The following is a 19,194-nucleotide window of genomic DNA, read 5'->3' on the forward strand; positions in this document are numbered from 1 at the left end:
TCTTTCTCGCAAATATTACAAGTTTTTCAAAAAAAAAGTCAACTTTAGCATACATTTGGCAAAAATTGCACTTGCCTATCATATATATATTATTTAAAATAGCTATACAAAGTTTTTTTCTGTATGTTGGGTATTTTTCCACACGATTAATTAGCTATATATAATAATAATAATAATAATATGATGCACATAAATACTTATTATATGCAAATTGCCAAATTAAAGTATTTTTGCTAAATCATATTAAATTTATTGCTTAGAAACTAGGTGAGAATTGTCCTTTTTCTTCTTTTTCTTTGAAATATATCTTGAAATCAGTAAAAGTATAAAATTTAAGAACACATTACTGTATGGCTAGCCTCTAGCAGAGAACTATTATTGCTTGAAGTAATGGATGCACCAGCACTTGAAGGTACATTATTACTGCTTGAGTTACAACAAGTAATATCCATATTACTGCCACTATTACTATTCAAATTCATATTAATAGTGTTATTATTATTATTATTGTTACCGTTATTATTACTATTATTATTATTGAAGGTCTGAAAATCATTTAATCCAGGTGAGTAGTTATTATCTCGCATAGATTCAACTTTTCTCTGCTGTGGAATTCTGTCATATATTCCTTTAGAAGGACTAAGTGGAGGAGGAGTGGTGAGTATGATTCCTTTTCTTCGAGCATCCAAGTACTTGATAGCTTTTTCTCTTGCTCTATTGAATCCAAACTTTCTGCTACTAAATGTTTTAGATTTTCTAACTCCATTTTCTACAAAAAAAGCAAGCCAAGCCTCCATTCTACTATTCCAACTCACTCCTTTATACCCTGATTTGAATTGTGGATCTGAAAGTTGCCATCTATTCTTCTTCTCATTATTACTTCCAGAATTCAACGAAGGTGAGCTATTTAATTGTTCTCCAAAGTTGGATGCACCATTCATGTTTGTGTTTTGTCTCCTTGAATTAGAATTCCCATTCTTTTGAAATTGCTTCTGATTCAGCTCATAGTAAAGGTGATTTTGGCCTTGATTAGACAACTTACTCAGCTCTTTCACTTCCATACTAATGTTATTAACACAACAATCCTTCTCAATTGTTGTGTCGTAGTTCAACCCCACTCCAATTCCTGCTCCTACTGGTCCGGAACCTACTCCTGCGCCAAGACCCGTTCCAAGTCCAAGTCCAACTCTAGCCCCTCCTCCATTAATATTAAAGTTGTTGAGTAATCCTAATTGATTATTTGGATTTAACTTGGTTGGCTTACTGTATCCCACATTGGCATTACTGTTATTATTATAGCTGTTATTCCCATAATAACTCTCTCCAAACATATTGGAACAACCTGGAAATACTGAATTTTGATTTTGGACTAGATTTGGCCTAAGTTTTGCAGAATTATATTGAACTTCACTCTCTATAAAATTGGTACTACTTCCCCCACAAATACCATTTTCAATATCTTGAATATGACCACTTGTTGGAAAACTTAGATTTGATTGTCCATTAAAAACGCCTTTCCCAAGCTGATTCTGTTGTTGGTATTTTGTTAAGTGAGCATTTCCTGCGCCTCCACCTCCGCCTCCCATTAAAGTTTCTTCTGGTAATCCAAAATAAAATAATGGAGCTGCTGTAGAAAAGGGGACAAAATTTACTTGCTCATTAATACCATTGCTTGAAAAAAAAGGATTGTTTTGAGGAAGACCACTAAAAGGAGGAGGAGTACTTATACACAATGCAACCAAATTTAAGAAGTTTTGATTATTATTTGGAAACAATAATGGCTGACCAAAATATGGAATAAATTGTCCAGAAGATGCTGAGGCTCCCATTGTGCTTGCTCCATTTGTTGTATTTGTTGATGAAAGAAGTAAGTTAATTCCATTGAAATCTGGATTTTCCAAAGATCTGGATGATGTAGGAGATACTGCCTGTTTTACATCATGTACTAACTCTTCATCATCTATTTCCAAAAAATCCATCATATCATCATCCTCATTCCCTATTGGTATTTTTAGTGTACACCCGTTCTTCCTCTCTTCCGATGACATCTTTCGATATTTCTGTATTCGTATTTAAGCTCTCATGTATTTTTTCCTATTAATATTATTCTATTCTTTAGGATCACATATGAATATATTCCTTTTTTTTCAAGTTTTGTATTTTCTTCCTCGTCTAGTTGACTTCGTAAATATTATTAATAAAATTAATATAAATATATAATTAATATATTTATATTTGCTCTCCTCTTTCTTCCTCTTCCTATTCTTTATCTCTTTTTTCTTTCTCACACACTATTTCAATCTTCGTCTGATTTACCCAATGCATGCATGCATGCATGCAAATAATGTAATTACGAATTTATTATTTAACACGTGTAAAAACTGAATATAAAACTCTCATCAAATTTTCACTGAATGTAATTTTTTTTTCCTTCTTAATAGTAATTTTCCTAATTTTTGATTTAATAGAATATATAAATATTTAATATTTACTTGTATCTCAAACTCTGTGTTATTGCCTATTTTTTATTGCTATTAATTGCACCCTTTTCCTTTGTGTGTAATATATAAATTATTTTTATTAGTAACAAAAACTCAAATTTTATCAAAAGAATTCCTGTAATTTTTTACAAAAAATATCGCTGATTTATATCCCAAATCACCAAATTCTGTGAAATTTAATATATCACCTTTCTAGAATGCCTGTTTTTTTCCACTATTTGCATTTATTATATTGCGTATAATTACTTATCGCTAGCCAGAATTACCTCACTCTTTTTCCCACCTTTCTACTTAATTCCAACCTTTTTATTCTTATTCCTTAATTTTACACCTAAATTCTAGCTCCTGAATGCTCCCAACTCTCAAACTTTGAGTAATTCTTGTCCAAGTACAAAACTATTTTAAAACTGGTTTAGCGCTCAAACCTGCATGCATTGCATGCAATTTGTCCATTTGAATATTTCTAATCTTGTATAAAGTATTCGAAATCATGACTATTTGTAGCTTAATAAGAAAAGTTTTTGATTTTTATTTTGCTATATTTGAATTCCACTGACAATTCTATTAAACTTTAATAATATTCAAAATTTGGATAATTTATCAGTCTAGATTTATTAATTTCTAAATTATTTCTATTAATAATAAGTATTACGTGTCAATTATTTTTTATAACGAAAATAACAAGTGTTAAATTTTTTTAACTTGAAAAAAATTAAATTAATTGCATTATAATTAATATTTACTCTTTGTTTGATGAATAGTTGAATATTTAACCAAATTTATTCCTTCTTAATTTTTAATCCCACTCTTCTCAAAAGAACCGAAAATATTTTCTACCAAGTATTTTTCAAGTTCCACTCTAATCAAACAGAAACAGAAAGAATCGAATCAAGAAGAGAAATGGAAACAAATAATTCAAAACGCAGGAAAGGAATATATCAATAGAGCTATTTAATAAAGAAAACAAAAAAGAACTTTTCCAATAAATAAATAGTGTAATTCGCAAGTTAAGAATATTTACCTTAGTCAATAAATAATTTAACAAGCTTTATTTAGCCGTTACATTAACACTAAATACAAACAGTTTTAATGCTACTGGTGAATGATTATCAAAATAAAGTGTAATAAAGAAAAATAAACCAATGTTTGTGTACTTGAACTGTTTAGTCTTACTTTTTAAGTCTTTCAGAAATTAATTGCAATAAATAGAATATGGGGACATATAAGCAAAAATATCGCTCTTACCTACGTTTTAGGAAAGAAAAAAAAAAGATAAAAAACCATCTTTTTTCATTCTAGGCTTGAAATATTTCCAACTTCAACCCAACTCCTTGATTGATTTAATTTCAATTAAAAACTGAATATCTCATATTGCTTAATTATGCAGTTTTTTATCTACCTTTATTTCACTCATTCCTCCTATTTCACCAACTATATTTTTGTCCAATATACAACCCATTTTCCGTTCTCTCAAGTGCTTTCCCTTATACATTTTTATCACTTCCTTCAATGGAACTTAAAGAAAAAATTTCACTTATGTGCAATTGTTTTCAAAGCCTATCATCCACATGTAAAGATATATTACGTCATTCCTGTATGCATGTGTGAATGCATATTCAACCCAATAAAATAAACAGATTCAAAGGCAATAAACAATCCAAACTATCGATAATTGTTTATTCTTTTATCCAGTTGTTCCACAATAAACAAAGTAATAAGTAGTATTATAGAAGTAGTAACAGTGGCAGTAGTTGTAGCAATGATATTGATGTGGCAAGTAGTTTTGCATGTCTGATAACGCACGTACTTTGCATTGTATATATAAATCATATAATACAAAGAAGCTACATGTACTCTTTTTTTCGGGTCTAACTGCGATAACTACCTTTTTCTAAAATAATTCTACACCAAGATAGTACCACCTTTTTGTCAGGTAAAATCATATAGATAAATATAATCCGATCAGTCTTAATATCTCCAAAATTAATAATTCTCAGCTTTATCATAAGCTTGTTGTATACAAAAAAAAGGATGTCTGCATGCTTATTCAAGCCCCTATTTTAATTATTTGACTAGTCCGAATTGCCCGCCCAATATGTGGCATCATTTTACCAGAAACTGGTAGATTCTGCATTTTAACAAAAAAAAATGAACACCGACAATCTCCACAGCCCCCTCCACTCCAACAAAGGCAACCTCAACATTATCTTGCAGGACCTAACCCCCGTCACCGTCCATTTCCGCATTTGCAAATATCTCCACTTCTAAACTTCAGCCCCAGTCCAAGGGGAATATTAGAGATAAGTCACAACAAAGTGGCTTAATGATGAATTTTTAAGGAAAGGAATGGGTGTGAGTAATTTAGCAAAGAAGAAAAGGGTCGTTTTTTTCTAGAAAAATGAAGAAATACGGTATTCAAACACGACAAGATTAATTCAATAATCTAAACTGGATGTGATATATTTTACTGTATAGTATGTTTGGAGTGGCATTTTACCATGGAATTGATATTATTGTCTTTTATAACCGTGTGTCAATAACTGAGTTTTAGTTTCTTTATTGGAATAACTGTTGTTTGTGCATCTTAAATATTTTGATCCAATTATGAGGAGAAATAATTGTCCAGACCGAGTTAAACTAAAAGTTAGAAGTTTCAAATCCAACTCCAAGGTGACTAGCAGGGACCTTTCAAGGATCCTTGTCACAAAAAATTGATTTTACGAAGCTACTTGTTAATTTACTGGTCAATTCTAACCAATATCTCGCGACCATCTATTTCACGATCGTTGAGCTTCTCCACAGCAAGCTGTGCATGGTTAGGATCAGTAAAAACAATGGTAGCAATTCCTCGTGACCTTCCATCTTCAAAGTAAAAGACCTCACAAGATTCCAAAGGACCAATTTCATTAAAGGCCTTAGCAAGATCCTCTTGAGTAGTTTTCCAAGCCAAGTTAGTGACAAAGACTTGCTTTCCCTTATTCTCCTCCTTTAATGGAGGTCTTGGAGCATGAGTCCTTGTTCTCATTCCATAGCCTCTGTTATTCCATTTGTTTGATCTCCTACCATATCTACTTGATTCATCTTCACGGTCCTCACGCACAAAAATCAGACGATCAAGTAATGTAGTATTGTTTAATTCACTGATAGCTCTTTGAGCTTCCTCAGGAAATGAGTACTCAACTACTCCACAACCCCTAGAACGACCAACCTCATCTTCAAAGACGTCTGCTCGAATAACATTACCAGCTTGTCGCATGTGGTCCTTAAGATCGTGCCACTTTGCCTTCCATGGAAGATTTCCAACATAAACACGGCAGTTTTTATCAGATACCATCTTCAATGTATGCTCAAGAAGATTTCTATCAACTTAGGAGGGAAAAAATTATCAATAAAACTTTAATGTTATTCTACGTCTTTTGTGACCAATACAATTTATTTTTTTCCTGGCTAAATTTTATTATATAGTATTTTTTTGAGGGATCTGATCCCCTCTTTTATTTTCCCTTAAACAATTTTAGCATCGTTACTATCTAATTTACTATGACTTTAACAAGAACACTATTTAATTTATTTTTAAAACAGTATGTATTATTTTACTCTACGTATACCACTAACTACAGTGCTTATATATATTATCTATAGCAATTCTACTACTTGTTCATATACAGCTTGAACTAAATATTATATTATGTGGCATTATTCTCTAACGCGCCGCCTAAAACGAATGGCGCCGTGTGGGTACCGCCGCTGCGGTGGTCCGTCTCGTCTATAAAGAAGGGTCATTGAAAACACTACTGTATTACTATTATACATAATTCGTTATTATTATGTCTGCAGGTTTGGTTAGATTTGTCCTTATTAGAATGGGAAACAGAACAAGCTTGGAGCCGAAATAGGATCAATTGGGTGTTGGGAGGGTGGTGTATGTGAAGTGACGAAAGGATAGATATATAAGGAAGGAGGAAAAGGGGGAAGGTTAAGGGCGGAGGATTGGAGGGAATGTGGGGAAGAGGAGACATTTTTTTTCGGCAAATACTGGCACTGTGCCACTATAGAAGATGGGTATTGTGCCGCATAAACCAGCACCAATTCCCCTGAAACAAAATAACAAAGGAAATTATTGCTATTTTTCTTTTGACTTGTATGTTCTTGCTCTTCACTGCAAACAGTTCCAACGTCTATTTACCTGCAAATATAACTTCTTAAAAACTAAGAGGATTTGTGTTTACCAGGAATTGTGAATCCAGTTAGAGTTTTGTTGATGTCCTTTTATTTTCATTTGTTTAGCATCAAACCTCCGACTAATTTGATTGCTGCACGCAGTCTGTCTAAATTTGCATATTGTTTCTTTCGCAAGTACTCATGTTCGTCAGTTGCATTATGCCTATGGAAGTAGGGAGCTCGTCCCACACGTCCATCCCTGCTTCAGTCCTGCTCTACTACCCGATCTTCTCCTGCAAGAAACTGCTGCATTCCCTGATTTTTGTCTTTCCTTATCTAACTCCTTCCCCACCAGTTGCCCTAAAATCGGAGTAACTACTATCACTACTCACTCTACTTGATAATTTGCCTCTAACCGCACAAATACTACTAGTAAACTACCAAGCATCTTACTCTCTTCTTTAGTTCGCCTTGACAAAAGCTGAAACAAGCATCTTTGCCTCTCTCTACTTTTCCATGAGAAACTCCTTTTCTTCTGCCCTAATCGTCTTTTCTCTTCCAAATAAAAACCCTAATTGGTCTCAGACGCCATTACCTTTTAACTTTCGGCGCCAAACTACTAACACTTCGTTTACATTAGCAGGAACATTTGTTCAGGCGGCACAGCGCCCCGCCTTTCTTAGAAATGTCATTAAGAAAAACAAAGGAAATTAAAGTTAAAACTATACGTTTTTTTTTAACGTGAAGAAGAGCCGGAAAATCTTGGTCAAAGTTCTTTACATTGATGAGGGTTTAGCTGCAAGAACCTTGTGCTACTTATTGATTTGTTGTGATCTTATACAACTCCAAGTTAAGAAACAAACACAAATATGGATCATAAAGTTTACTAAGCTTAAACACATAAAAGAGGAATATTAATTCTCTATCTATTTATTAAGGACTTTTAATGTACTATAATAAGCGAAGTAAGACTAAAAGAACTTACGAGAAGCTTTCCTTAAATATTACATATAATATCCATGTATATATGCCCTGTCCATACATGAACTTTTATAGCTAGAAATTATGGAATTTGTCTCTAAACTTAAGACTGAGAGATTCACAATAGAATCCTGGCATTCACTTGCTTTGCACTTGTACAACTCAGGAGAACTTGAAAAATGCGGAACTCTTTTGCAAGAATGTCTCGAAGAATATGAACTTTTAGATGAAAAATTTACACAGAGCCAGACCAAAAACCAACAGTCTGAGCCTTATGTTAATCGTCTCAAAGACTCCATGCAAACAATTGGGATGTTGACCATGCTTGAACTTAACTTAGCCTTGGAATGCTTTGAGACCAACTTCAGAAAGGCAGAGTCCATGCTTAGAAGAACAGAAGAAAGGCTTAAGCAATTTATGAAACTTTATAGCAGTGACTGCCTTTCTAGTAATAAATTTAAAGCTATTCACAAATACTGGGGATTTCTATATCTCTATAAGAGCACCATTGCAAATGAGGTCGATCTTTCTCGGAGAAACGCTCTCCTTGATCAAGCTGAGAAGGAATTTACCATAACTCTTGAATTTGATACCAGAGATACCCAAGCCATATCTGGATTGGCCAATGTCCTCTATCAGAAAATGTCATTTTCCAGGGCTCTAAGACTATTTTCGACTCTTCTACTCATACTAGGGTCTGAAAAGTGTCCAAACACAGTCAGACTTGCCATGGCTTGCTGCTATCTTCTTCTAGGCAATCTCAAAAAGTCTCAAGAATGCTGTAAAAGGGCAATCTATATTGCCATTTTTGGCGCCAAACCCAGTGATGACACTGATGATACTGATGTCAAAAAAAAAATGGAAGCTTTATTTATTAAAAAGGAGGGCCAAGAGGAACAACAACTTAATAGAGATTTTCTAGAGAATCGAGTTTTTATTGATTCACTGAGTCAGTTTGAGAGACAAACTCTTTCTGACTTGCTATTGTGTTATTCAAAAAGCACCAGTTACAAAATTTTGAGCCTGAAGACCGCCTTTGAGATTATAGCTAAGATCTTCCCAAAACACCCAGCTCTTGTTCTGTATGCCAGCAATGCTGAGTTTTATTTGGGTTTGACTCCCAATGGCAACTTTGAGAGAGAGCTTCACAACATTTCGAAAAGATGTTCAAACTTTTACTGTGCTCTGGAGGCTCACTTCCATATTGCCAAAAGACTTCACTTCAGGAAAGATATTACTAATGCTCATTTCCACTACACTATAGTTGTTGATACGCTCAAGGGTTTCTATAATAGGGACAAAACTCTACTAGATCTTTACTTGTCTTGCCTTCTTGGAGCTATTAAAACAAGTTATGGACTTCAGAAATGGGATGACTCAACTCAACATATTAATAAAGCATTTGAATCCTTGGGAATTAAGGGCTCAGTAGAGTCTCTTAAGGACTATAACCTCCCTATTGAGTATCTTTACGAGTTCTTGATCCCGACAATTTCACTAGTCATCATGAGTATTGAAGATCCCACTATGATACCCATTACTATTTCAATTTTCTCTCAACTAACTATTGAAGAGAGGCTTCTTAATTGTCTGCATTATCTATTTTTTTTATTGGATAAAATGGATGGCATTAATTCAAAGCAGTGCTACACTATTGTTTTTTTACTCCAGAAAATTACCACGTGTCTTTTATTTAGAGGAAGGAGGACAATTCGGCGTACAGATTATAACTACAAAGTCATTTTTATCTTGATTTCCAAATATACAAACTATTCGGCAACTCTTAGCCCTCTTCCTCTTGTCGTGCTCTTATCTTCCTGTATCAATTATCTGACCGTTAATTGTGATTCCCCACCTACATCCAATGAGATCCGAAATAACCCAAGTTGTGATAATCCTATGTTGAAATCAGCTCTGTACTTTAAGTATAGAGATCTAGTTAGGGATAATTTTGGAATTTACTTAAATAATTTAGGAGTATGTATAATGGAATGTGCCACATCTTTATCTCAAGAACACTGTTGTAGTGGAAGTAATGAGTATACAATGCTAAATGAATCCTTGGAAACATTTAATAAAAGTATGGAATGGCTAAAAAAGAGTTCATTGAGCTCTTGCAAGGCTGTTGAGATTGTTATTAGGTTTAACTCTGCAATTTGTTACGAATTCAAGGGATTCTATGCCAACGCTAATGATGAATATAAAAGGCTTACATCTGAATTTCCTTGGTTTACTTCTGCGTGGCTTAGAAGAGCCTGTCTGGCTTTAGAAAGAAACGACTTTCAACTTGCTGCTCAGTACTGTGAGCTGTCTTTAAATTCAAAATCACCAGAAATTGAAACATTGAATTTAAACCCAAACTCAAGCACAAATTCAGTGTATTCTTGGGCTCCAGGAATAGGTAACAATCACGAATCCGCAAACCTTTTACTTTCCCATATTTATTCTTGTCAAAAGAAACCTGATAAGAGCTTCAGCGCACTAAGTAAAGTGATAAAGTCAAAGAATACGCATTATTCTAATATTGGGAAAGTTCTTCTTGGATTCGCGCTTTACAATAAAGCCAAATCTCAGTCTGGCTATTCTGGTGAAATGAGCATGTACAACCCAACGAGCATCCAGTCTAGACTTGTTTTATCAGAAGTTCTCAGACACGAATCATTCAATTATATTGCAAGCAATTTAATTCTTATTCAAGCTGCTGAATGTGGACTACTTGAGCCTTCCAAAGACATGTGGAAATATATGACAGATATTTCAAGTGCTTTGGAAGGTGCCGCCTCTTGCATGCATTATGTGGCACTAATAAATTTGGGTGTATTGCATGCTACCCTATTGACTGTTTCTACTCAAAGGAACCCGCCGCCTGCACAGCATAATTTGACATTGAAATCAATAGTTGATGATAATAATGTTGGTGGAATTGATACAAGGAATGAAATACTGGGCTCTCATCCTCACTTCGCAGAGCAAAAGAGAATAATGAAGACTGCGGTGAAGCTTTTCCAACATGCATTACAATTTGACCCCACAGAGAAGACTGTCCACATGTCATTAATTAGGTGTTGTTTTGATATGAATATGTGGGAAGATGCAAGAAAGTTACTAGAAAAGGCAACTTTGAGGTGGCCAAGTGACTTGACTTTTAAGATAGGGCTTACATATTGTTTAGAGAGGCTTGTTTACTCAGAAATGGGAGATATGGAGAGAGCAAAGCACCCAGGGAGGGTAAAGTATTGGATGATGTTATGTGAGGCGGTTGGCAACTTTTACCATTGGCTTTCAATTATTAAAGAAACCTTTCCAGTTGTTGATATGAAGTTTATTAATCAGATTAAAAATAATAAGATTAATATTACTTCACTCCAAAAGTTTGTTCCAGGTATTGTTAGGCACAACCAGGATAACAAGATAGTTTTGAATACGGAAAATAGGGATGAGCTTCGATACAAGTTATCAGCAATTCCTCTGGAAGGAACTGACCTGCTCCCAAACATTGAATACTTAACAAAACAGGAATTAATAATGAGTAGGAAGTTGTATTCTAGGTTTGAGGAACTCTTACCTATAGTTGAGCAAGTTTATGAAAAGGAGCAAAGAGATGTTGAGGAGCTTCGAATCCGAAGTGAAGACTTTAGAAAGAAACAGGAAGAGGAGAGACGGAGAAAGGAGGAGGAGGATAAGGCTGCTTCTGAAAGGATTAAACTTCTTTCTATTGAGCTTGGAAAGGAAGCTGAGAGTATAGCAGCTAGCTTGCCAGACACTCAAGTTGAAAAGAGGGTCAAGTCCTCTAAAAGAGATAGAAGTGACGATCTCGAAAAACTTGATGAAGATGATGGTGAAATTGATGATGAAGATGAATATGAAGATGAGTCAGCTCCGAGAAGCGAGTCTGACTCACATTCAGGTTCCGATAATCAATCAGAAACTCGATCTGATCCGGAGTCTGTCAATGAGGCAGAGGAAAACAAAAGACAAAATATTTCAAAATCTTCTAAGGATAAGGAAAAGAATAGGAAAGATAAGAAGAGTAAGAAGAAGAAGAAGAAGAAGCAGGAGGGTAGAATCAGATCCAGCAAAATTGACAATGGAAATGCCTTGTCCAATTCTATCGGAGGGTCTGATATTGAGCAAAGTGCCCAAAAAACTCGTGATTCTGACTCTGAATCCGACAATTTGGCGCCAAGACTCAAGAAAAACAGGGAGAGTAAGCCAACTGACAGCAAAAAGAGCATGCGAGAGGAGAAGAGACTGCTGAAGCTCAGACGTCTGGAGGAGCAGACAGCTGCGCTTCTAGAGGAAAGGGAAAAAGAAACAGCTCAAATCCGAGAAAGTGCCCATCACAATAACGTATCTGGTAATGAGGATAACTTCGACGAAGAAGAAAGTCAAGGTAGATCCAGATTAAAAAAGATGCGTTTTAAAGATACCGAAGAAATACATCTTCAGTCACAAGAGGAAGATGAAAGTGGAAACACTATTGGAGGGGAGATGAGAACTGATGTTAAATCTGATGTCCAAGATTATCAAGATCAGTCACCACAAAATGGTGATGGAAGTGGTAATCTGAATTTTGACAGTCTCTTTTAAGCCATAAATTTGCTTAATGTGATGTATTACATGACAGCTTTATTTAGCCATTGTTGAGTTCCTGTCACACTTTATTAATGTTTTTTACTAATGTTTCCTCTTTTCTTCATTAAATTCTGTTATTTCTCTTTTAGATATATCCTTAATTAATTTGGGAATGTGGGGAGAACATGCAATTCAGGCGGCGAGCTGTTTTTATTTTTGGATACCTAAAATTAAATATATAGGAATCACAAAGGGAGAAAAAAATAGGAGGAAAAAGAATAAATAAAATAATAAGTATACAAGGCAATTATTTAACTTAATGTAAAATAGGATTGAATGCAATAAAGATTGTGTTGATCTTCAATGAATTTTAGATTTTTAGTTTTCGTTTTGCTCAAGCTAGTCGGGTTCTCTGGGGTAGGTTGAAGTTAATATTTCCAATGCCCTATTTTAGAAGTAGAAGGGCAAATATGGGAAATTTCTGTGGATAGTAATTTACTCGGAGATTACTTTTTTAGAAGTTTATTGGTGTCTTTTCGGAAGATATCATTTTGAAGAATTCGGATGAATGTTATCTTGATGAAGGACGTCTTTGCGTAAACACTACATCAGTTATACTGAACAGAGGAATGAACCCAGGAGGATTTCTTATATTACGTTGCCAAGTTCCAGAAGTAGGGAAAGGACAAAATCTTAATCCATTGATCCAAATTCAGGCATCAACAAGAACGAACTATACATCTCTACTTTATAATATAAATCAAGACTCTGTAGAAATTCATGATTTATCTTGGTATCTTACAAGTTCTAAGGCTATATTGCCAGAGAATACAACTTTTTCAAGAAATGATACAATTCACTTTGCCCTTGGAATTGATACGAATTCTTTCTCTACTGTAAGTTAAGATTTTTCTTTTTATCTTCCTCCCCATCATTGAAATTACTTGAAAAATTAATAATTACCTAATATAGATTGTCATAAACTCAAAGAATATCATGAGACTGGGATTCAAGGGAAATGATCAACTAACCAGATTCAAGGTAAGTTTTAATTCAAATTTTTTTTGCATTAAATTAAAAATAAAACTCACTCAAATTCATTATTATTTTCTAATTAACTTTCATTTTAGTCTGTGAAATCTCAATACTGTTCTTGGAAATACGAAATGTCTCTCACATTCCCCTCTACTAAGCAAAATGTCAAGTATATCCCTGAATATGACAATTCCACTGAATTGATTCAATCATCCAACAGCACGGAAAATGGTACTAAAAGCCTCAGTAGTACTTAGAAAAGTAGAAAGTGGATTACTTCTATCTGATTAAGTTAGTAATTGTTGAAAGAGGGATTTAAGAAATTTTATTTTCAGATGCATTATGATTTGTTGTTACACTAGTAACTTTAGTATTTCTCATAACTTTCAACATTACCTTGAGTTTTTTTTTTATCACTACTAGCTTATTAATTTTAATCTAATTATATTTTTGCTCTACAATTTTTTTATTCTTCATTACTATTCTGTATGTATATTTTCACACGTAATTTATTTTTGTGCATGCATTTATGTGGACAAATCATACGATAGTAGTAAATACCGGCAAGTTTTGTAATTCTAATGCAAAATTTCTCCAAAAAAAAATTGGCATTTTGTAAATTTAAAAATTCAATTATTATTTCTAAATAATTTCGTGATATAATAAGGAATTGGCTTGAAAGTTATCATGATGCAACAAAAGAGAGATAAATTAAAATTTGGCTCATGAATACAAAATCGATGAAATGAATATTAAAAAAAATAATTATTAATTCAATAATATTGGAATAAAGTAATGAGTTGCCTTTTTAACTCTTTTATTCTATTAAAAAAATCAAATTTGAGAAATCTAAATGTTAATTTTTGCACCCTCTCCCCTATTCAAATTTCAACTGTTAGAAAAAATGCGTGGGGATTGCATTTGTGCCCCACTTAATGCACTAAAAAAAACAGGATACCAGTCGAGTAATTGAATAAGCAAATATTAATTGAAATATAATTATTAAATAAAATTTTAATAGTACTGGCAATATAATTTATTTTTAAAAAGTTACATGGAATAATTTCGAGTTGGATATTTTAAAAAAAAAAAAAAAATCAAATATCATCGGATATTAAAAAAGCAACAGGGGGAATCATTTGTGAGAATTAAAAAATAAAATAATATTGAGAAAGGATTCGTTATTTGGAATAAACAATGATGAGTTCACTTAAATCAAAGATTTTAAACGGAATAGTTGCAGTATATTTGCTGTTGATAACAGGAATATACAGTGATAGAATGTTAATGAATAAAGAAAGTAAGTATAAATATAATGGGAAAACCCTCGATTTAATTCAGAAATTAAAACTAATCAGCTTTAAATTTGAGGAATTTGATTGGAAATGAGGATATTTCGGCAGATAACTGTATGAGAAAGTTTTTAATGTTAAAAACAGATTTAAATGATATTACAACAAATCCAACGAAACGTAACCCAGCACCACAGGATTATATGAAATCTACGGTAAGTGGATTAATGAGAATTAACCTAAGTCTAAAATACTAATCTAATTCTGGAAAACTTAAATCCTTTCATTATTTTTTTCCTAATAATATTATAACTATCCTAGTATGCAAACAGTGATCGTAAATTTACTGCGTTATCTGGCCCATCAATGCTGGATTTAGAATCAGAAGTTTGCATGAGTCAGTATGGATACAAGTTTCCAGTAACAAAGAGTTTACTTCCAACTATATATCCGTACTTGTCAATTCAGTTTATTGCACAGGTTGAAAATTCGAAAGTTTCAAGATTTGGTTTTGTATGTTCAGACTCATTATCCTATGCTGTAGTTGATTGCAATCAAGGAACAGTCAAAATTGCAGTATTATTACCAAGTAGAACAGGCAGCTCTGAGCCAACCTTGCATTCAATCAATCTTCCAACAGGTTTAAAATGTGGAAATCCATCAGCTCAATCATGGGTAGAGTCCAGGTTAATATTTCAAGAAAAGTCAAAGAATGACCCACTATTGGTAAAGGGAGTGGGACCATTTACTTCAGTTTGGACCTACTCAACAGATTTGAATGAACATACAAGAAGTTTTGAATTTCCGAATCCTTGTCCATCAAGGGAGGTATTATTTTTCACAAGTGGATTTAAAAATGTTCAAACACAAATGATACCAAGAAGTTTGTTTGATATGAAATTTTCAACGCCAAACTCTAATTTACTATTACCATTTGAAACAGCATCTTCTTATGTAATATATGGTACACAAAAGTATGATATGGAGACATTTTCTATTTCAATGGGATTACCAAATTATCCAGATCAGAAATTAGTATATGAGACAAACTCGAGTAATATTTTATCTTTAGAAAACCAAAATAAGACAATATCAGGAAAGCCAATTTTTGTCCATATAAGTCTACTTCCATTCACAGAACAAATCTCCCTTTCAGTTAATAACAAGGCTCAGAATATTAACAAGAATTCTTATATGATTTGGGATAAGAAGGATTTAGAGCATAACGAAAAAAATAATCAAGTAATGGATTCAAAGATCATATTTAAGAAAGGTGCACCGGAACTATTTACTGGAGGTATATATGGACTAAACTTGACATCATTTGATTCAAATAGTCCTATTTACACAACTTACACGACTGGATTTTGTGCATTTCCAGGAGCTCAATTAGTCGAACCTCTGTACGAAATTGTTGATAATGTTTATGGTGTTGATGATTGTAATATTCTTTGCCAAAATGATCCCCACTGTTGGTTATGGTCATATAATATTGTCAATAGACAGTGTTCATTCCATATGAATGCAGTTTCATTTGAGTACACTTCAGCTCCTGATGTTGTTTCTGGTCCAAGATATTGTCAATGTAATTATGAAATGCCAAACCAATTATTTAATTTGATTGGAAAGAATGTAAAGATTTCTAACAATAATAATATTGGAGGAGGGGGGGATTACAATACATATTTTTCAGAAAATACATTCGAGTGTGACTATCCAACATTTGGGTTTGCAATTACCAACGGGGATCCAATTTTGAATACCACTTCTCCGTCACCACAAATTTGCCTGAAGGAAGTTCTTGCAGATAGAGGTGGGATTGCGTCTTATTGGACTTACGATCCAATCACGCAAAGATGTGAGAGTGCAATGGGAGGGTATCTTAGACCTCAAAAGTTTGGTCCACCAGCAACTCCCAAGGATTTGGCAAAGAATAATCATGGACAAAATAACAACGCATTCTTGTTAGGTGGTGAAGTCCCAAGAGTCCATAATGCTCCAAATAATTTCCGTAAGCTAAGTTTTGATTTGTTCGAGAAACTCCCTACAATTAATGATGAAAACAAACTTAACATGAGTTTTGAAAAAATGATTCCTGAAATGATGTCAATTCCAGACGTTGGAGGGGCCTCACCTGTATATGGGTTTAAAAATGATCAGAATAGCAAGGATGAAGATGGTGACGGTGACGGTGATGGAGATGGTGATGGGGACGAGGATGGTGATGGTGAAATCATCACTACAACAACTACTACAACAACTACTACTACTACAACCACCACTACCACCACCACCAGTACAACTGTGATGGAAATAACAGAGAATCGGGATGAGGAGGAAGGTAAAAATGCTGACCAAAATACCGAGTTCTCAAATTTGGAAGATTATCTTAAGATAATTGACCAAAGTAATGAAAACAACATCCTGGATGGAAATGATTCAACTGAAAGTAACGAGTTTAATGAAATTAATCCTGATGAAGAAAATAACGAGGAATATAAAAACATTTACGACATAGCAACTTTAATAGTGTCTCATAAAAGTATAAAGGAGCTTAATGAGGAAGAAGTGGCTGAAACTAAGCCTAATGAATTTAATGAAGAAAGTTCAATAGAAAAAGTGAATGAAATTACAGAAATTATATTGAATGGTCTGGATCAAAATCAAATTTCTGTTATTGATAGTCAAATAGCAGAAGGAGTACATAGAAACTATAGTATTGCAACTTTGAAAATACCTTTCAACAACTTTGAAGAAATTAAACAAGAAATATATAATAATTATAACTATGGGTACCCAATTTATTTCTTAAAAGGATTATACAAAGAAAATATTTCAGACTTCAATATTAATGGATTTGATGATTTCCAAATCATTGATTTAACATTCTTATTCCAAAATATTTCATTCTGTGATATATCGAAATATCATGCTACTATCATGGTTTTAAATATTGCAGCTAATATACACAAGTTACTCAATTGTAGTCCACATATGATTCAAATTACAAATTTTCCACCAACAATTATTGAACAAAATATATACTGTCAAAAACGTGTATTAGAATATGCTGTGAGGTAAGTTGAAAATTATATATATAAATTATTCTAATGAATTATTTATTGAAATTATAAATCGATAGAATATTTATACACAATGTTCAAGACAATATTCCAAGATTAATAAATCATTTACATAATGCAAAATATATATTTAATGGAGGTACATATACACCAATTATTCTAGTAGGACATTCAGTTTCCACTACAATTCCAAATCTTTTATATGAAGAAATTGAGAGACATATTGTAATTCAGCAGCATTTGCTTTTAAAAAACAAAACTAATGGGTGTATAATGAATGAAGATAATTTCTTTGCAGAGTTAATATTATATGAAAGATCTTTTGGAAATGATGTAAGTTTAATATTTATTAATAATATTTTAACAATAATTTATTATTATTCAGAACAATGATGGATTTATTGATTTAAATAGTAAATTAATTTCAATATTACCAAATGATGAATTAACTCCATTATTCTTTCTACCAAGACCAATTTCAAATGATCATTCTAAAGGAGAATCTATCTTATTAAAATTATCAAAAGAATCAGTAAAATCTAATAATGAGTTTATTAAATCAATATATTCAATGTTTGGACAAAGAACATCATTAATACCTTTTGATTTTGTCTTTTCTACTATCAATGAGACAGGAACTGGTATAATTAGTATTGAAGGTGAAAATCATCAGACATTTATTCCACAAATTAGAGATTCTGATTCGGCTAAATTATATACATTAAGATTTGACTTATACGGGAGGGATTATTGTTTAGATGTAAGTTAATCAATCATTAATTGCTTTCTTAAAATAATTATTCATTCATTTACAATTTTTTTAATTATAATATAGGTAGCACAAGATTTTAGAAGATTTACTCAATCTATTAAGGATACAATCTCAATAATGTTATCAATTAAGCCAAGTAATGTTCAAATAATTCCAGTACCTTTGCCAATGGATCTAAAAGCATCAATGAAATGCTCAAATATACCTTCAAGTATTCATTCTGGTTCGATTGCTTATATTCAGTAAGTTTCTTATTGAATAAAATGTATTTAAGAATTTTATATTATTTTAATTAAATAATTATTTTAGAATACTTACAAATGATATAAATCATTCTATGAATATATTAAATAAAGAAAAAATATCTCAAAAGTATCCAAATAGATTAGAAAAATTATTTGGACATTATAAAGTAACTCTACTAGAGGAAGGATTACCAAGAACTAAACAAATTGATGGAATTAAGATAGGTTATAATGATTTATCACCAATGATTTTTGCTTCAAATCATCCTATTACACCAGTTTCTTTATTATTAGATAAGAAACAAGATATTAATCAAATTGATTCAAATAATAATGATTTATTATATGATGATACCATATTACCTCAAGAATTATTGTTATATTTAAGATCGATACCAGAAGTTACTATTTCACCACATATTATACCATATTATGATCAATATGTTCTAACTTTGGGGTAAGTTTTATTAATATTGATATTTAATTTCTTTTTACTAATTAAATCCCAATAATATTATATAAATATCCAGTGTTCCCACAACTGTTGTT

At 32.6% G+C, this 19,194-nt stretch overlaps 5 protein-coding genes across 5 annotated transcripts; 3 read left to right on the plus strand and 2 right to left on the minus strand.

Annotated features, from left to right (window-relative positions):
* Window positions 1-332: 332 nt before the first annotated feature.
* On the minus strand, window positions 333-2,048 carry ELE39_000805 (AP2 domain-containing; the record flags this gene model as incomplete). Its single annotated transcript, XM_067343845.1, has 1 exon — window positions 333-2,048. One exon carries the CDS (start codon window positions 2,046-2,048, stop codon window positions 333-335), a length of 1,716 nt encoding a protein of 571 aa, XP_067202564.1.
* A 3,190-nt stretch (window positions 2,049-5,238) lies between these two features.
* ELE39_000806 (RNA recognition domain-containing) lies at window positions 5,239-5,835 on the minus strand (the record flags this gene model as incomplete). The annotated part of the gene is made up of 1 exon (XM_067343846.1): window positions 5,239-5,835. The coding sequence occupies one exon, from the start codon at window positions 5,833-5,835 to the stop codon at window positions 5,239-5,241; it is 597 nt and encodes a 198-aa protein (XP_067202565.1).
* A 1,892-nt stretch (window positions 5,836-7,727) lies between these two features.
* On the plus strand, window positions 7,728-12,233 carry ELE39_000807 (TPR repeat i; the record flags this gene model as incomplete). Its single annotated transcript, XM_067343847.1, has 1 exon — window positions 7,728-12,233. One exon carries the CDS (start codon window positions 7,728-7,730, stop codon window positions 12,231-12,233), a length of 4,506 nt encoding a protein of 1,501 aa, XP_067202566.1.
* Window positions 12,234-14,938: 2,705 nt separating this feature from the next.
* ELE39_000808 (mucin-like low complexity glycoprotein with a signal peptide and an apple) lies at window positions 14,939-17,626 on the plus strand (the record flags this gene model as incomplete). The annotated part of the gene is made up of 1 exon (XM_067343848.1): window positions 14,939-17,626. The coding sequence occupies one exon, from the start codon at window positions 14,939-14,941 to the stop codon at window positions 17,624-17,626; it is 2,688 nt and encodes an 895-aa protein (XP_067202567.1).
* Window positions 17,627-18,737: 1,111 nt separating this feature from the next.
* Window positions 18,738-19,106, plus strand: ELE39_000809 (uncharacterized protein; the record flags this gene model as incomplete). Its single annotated transcript, XM_067343849.1, has 1 exon — window positions 18,738-19,106. One exon carries the CDS (start codon window positions 18,738-18,740, stop codon window positions 19,104-19,106), a length of 369 nt encoding a protein of 122 aa, XP_067202568.1.
* Between the last annotated feature and the right edge of the window lie 88 nt (window positions 19,107-19,194).

This window comes from Cryptosporidium sp. chipmunk genotype I (genome assembly GCF_004936735.1).
Source record: "Cryptosporidium sp. chipmunk genotype I strain 37763 chromosome Unknown contig_14, whole genome shotgun sequence".
In the NCBI taxonomy this organism is placed as follows: domain Eukaryota; phylum Apicomplexa; class Conoidasida; order Eucoccidiorida; family Cryptosporidiidae; genus Cryptosporidium; species Cryptosporidium sp. chipmunk genotype I.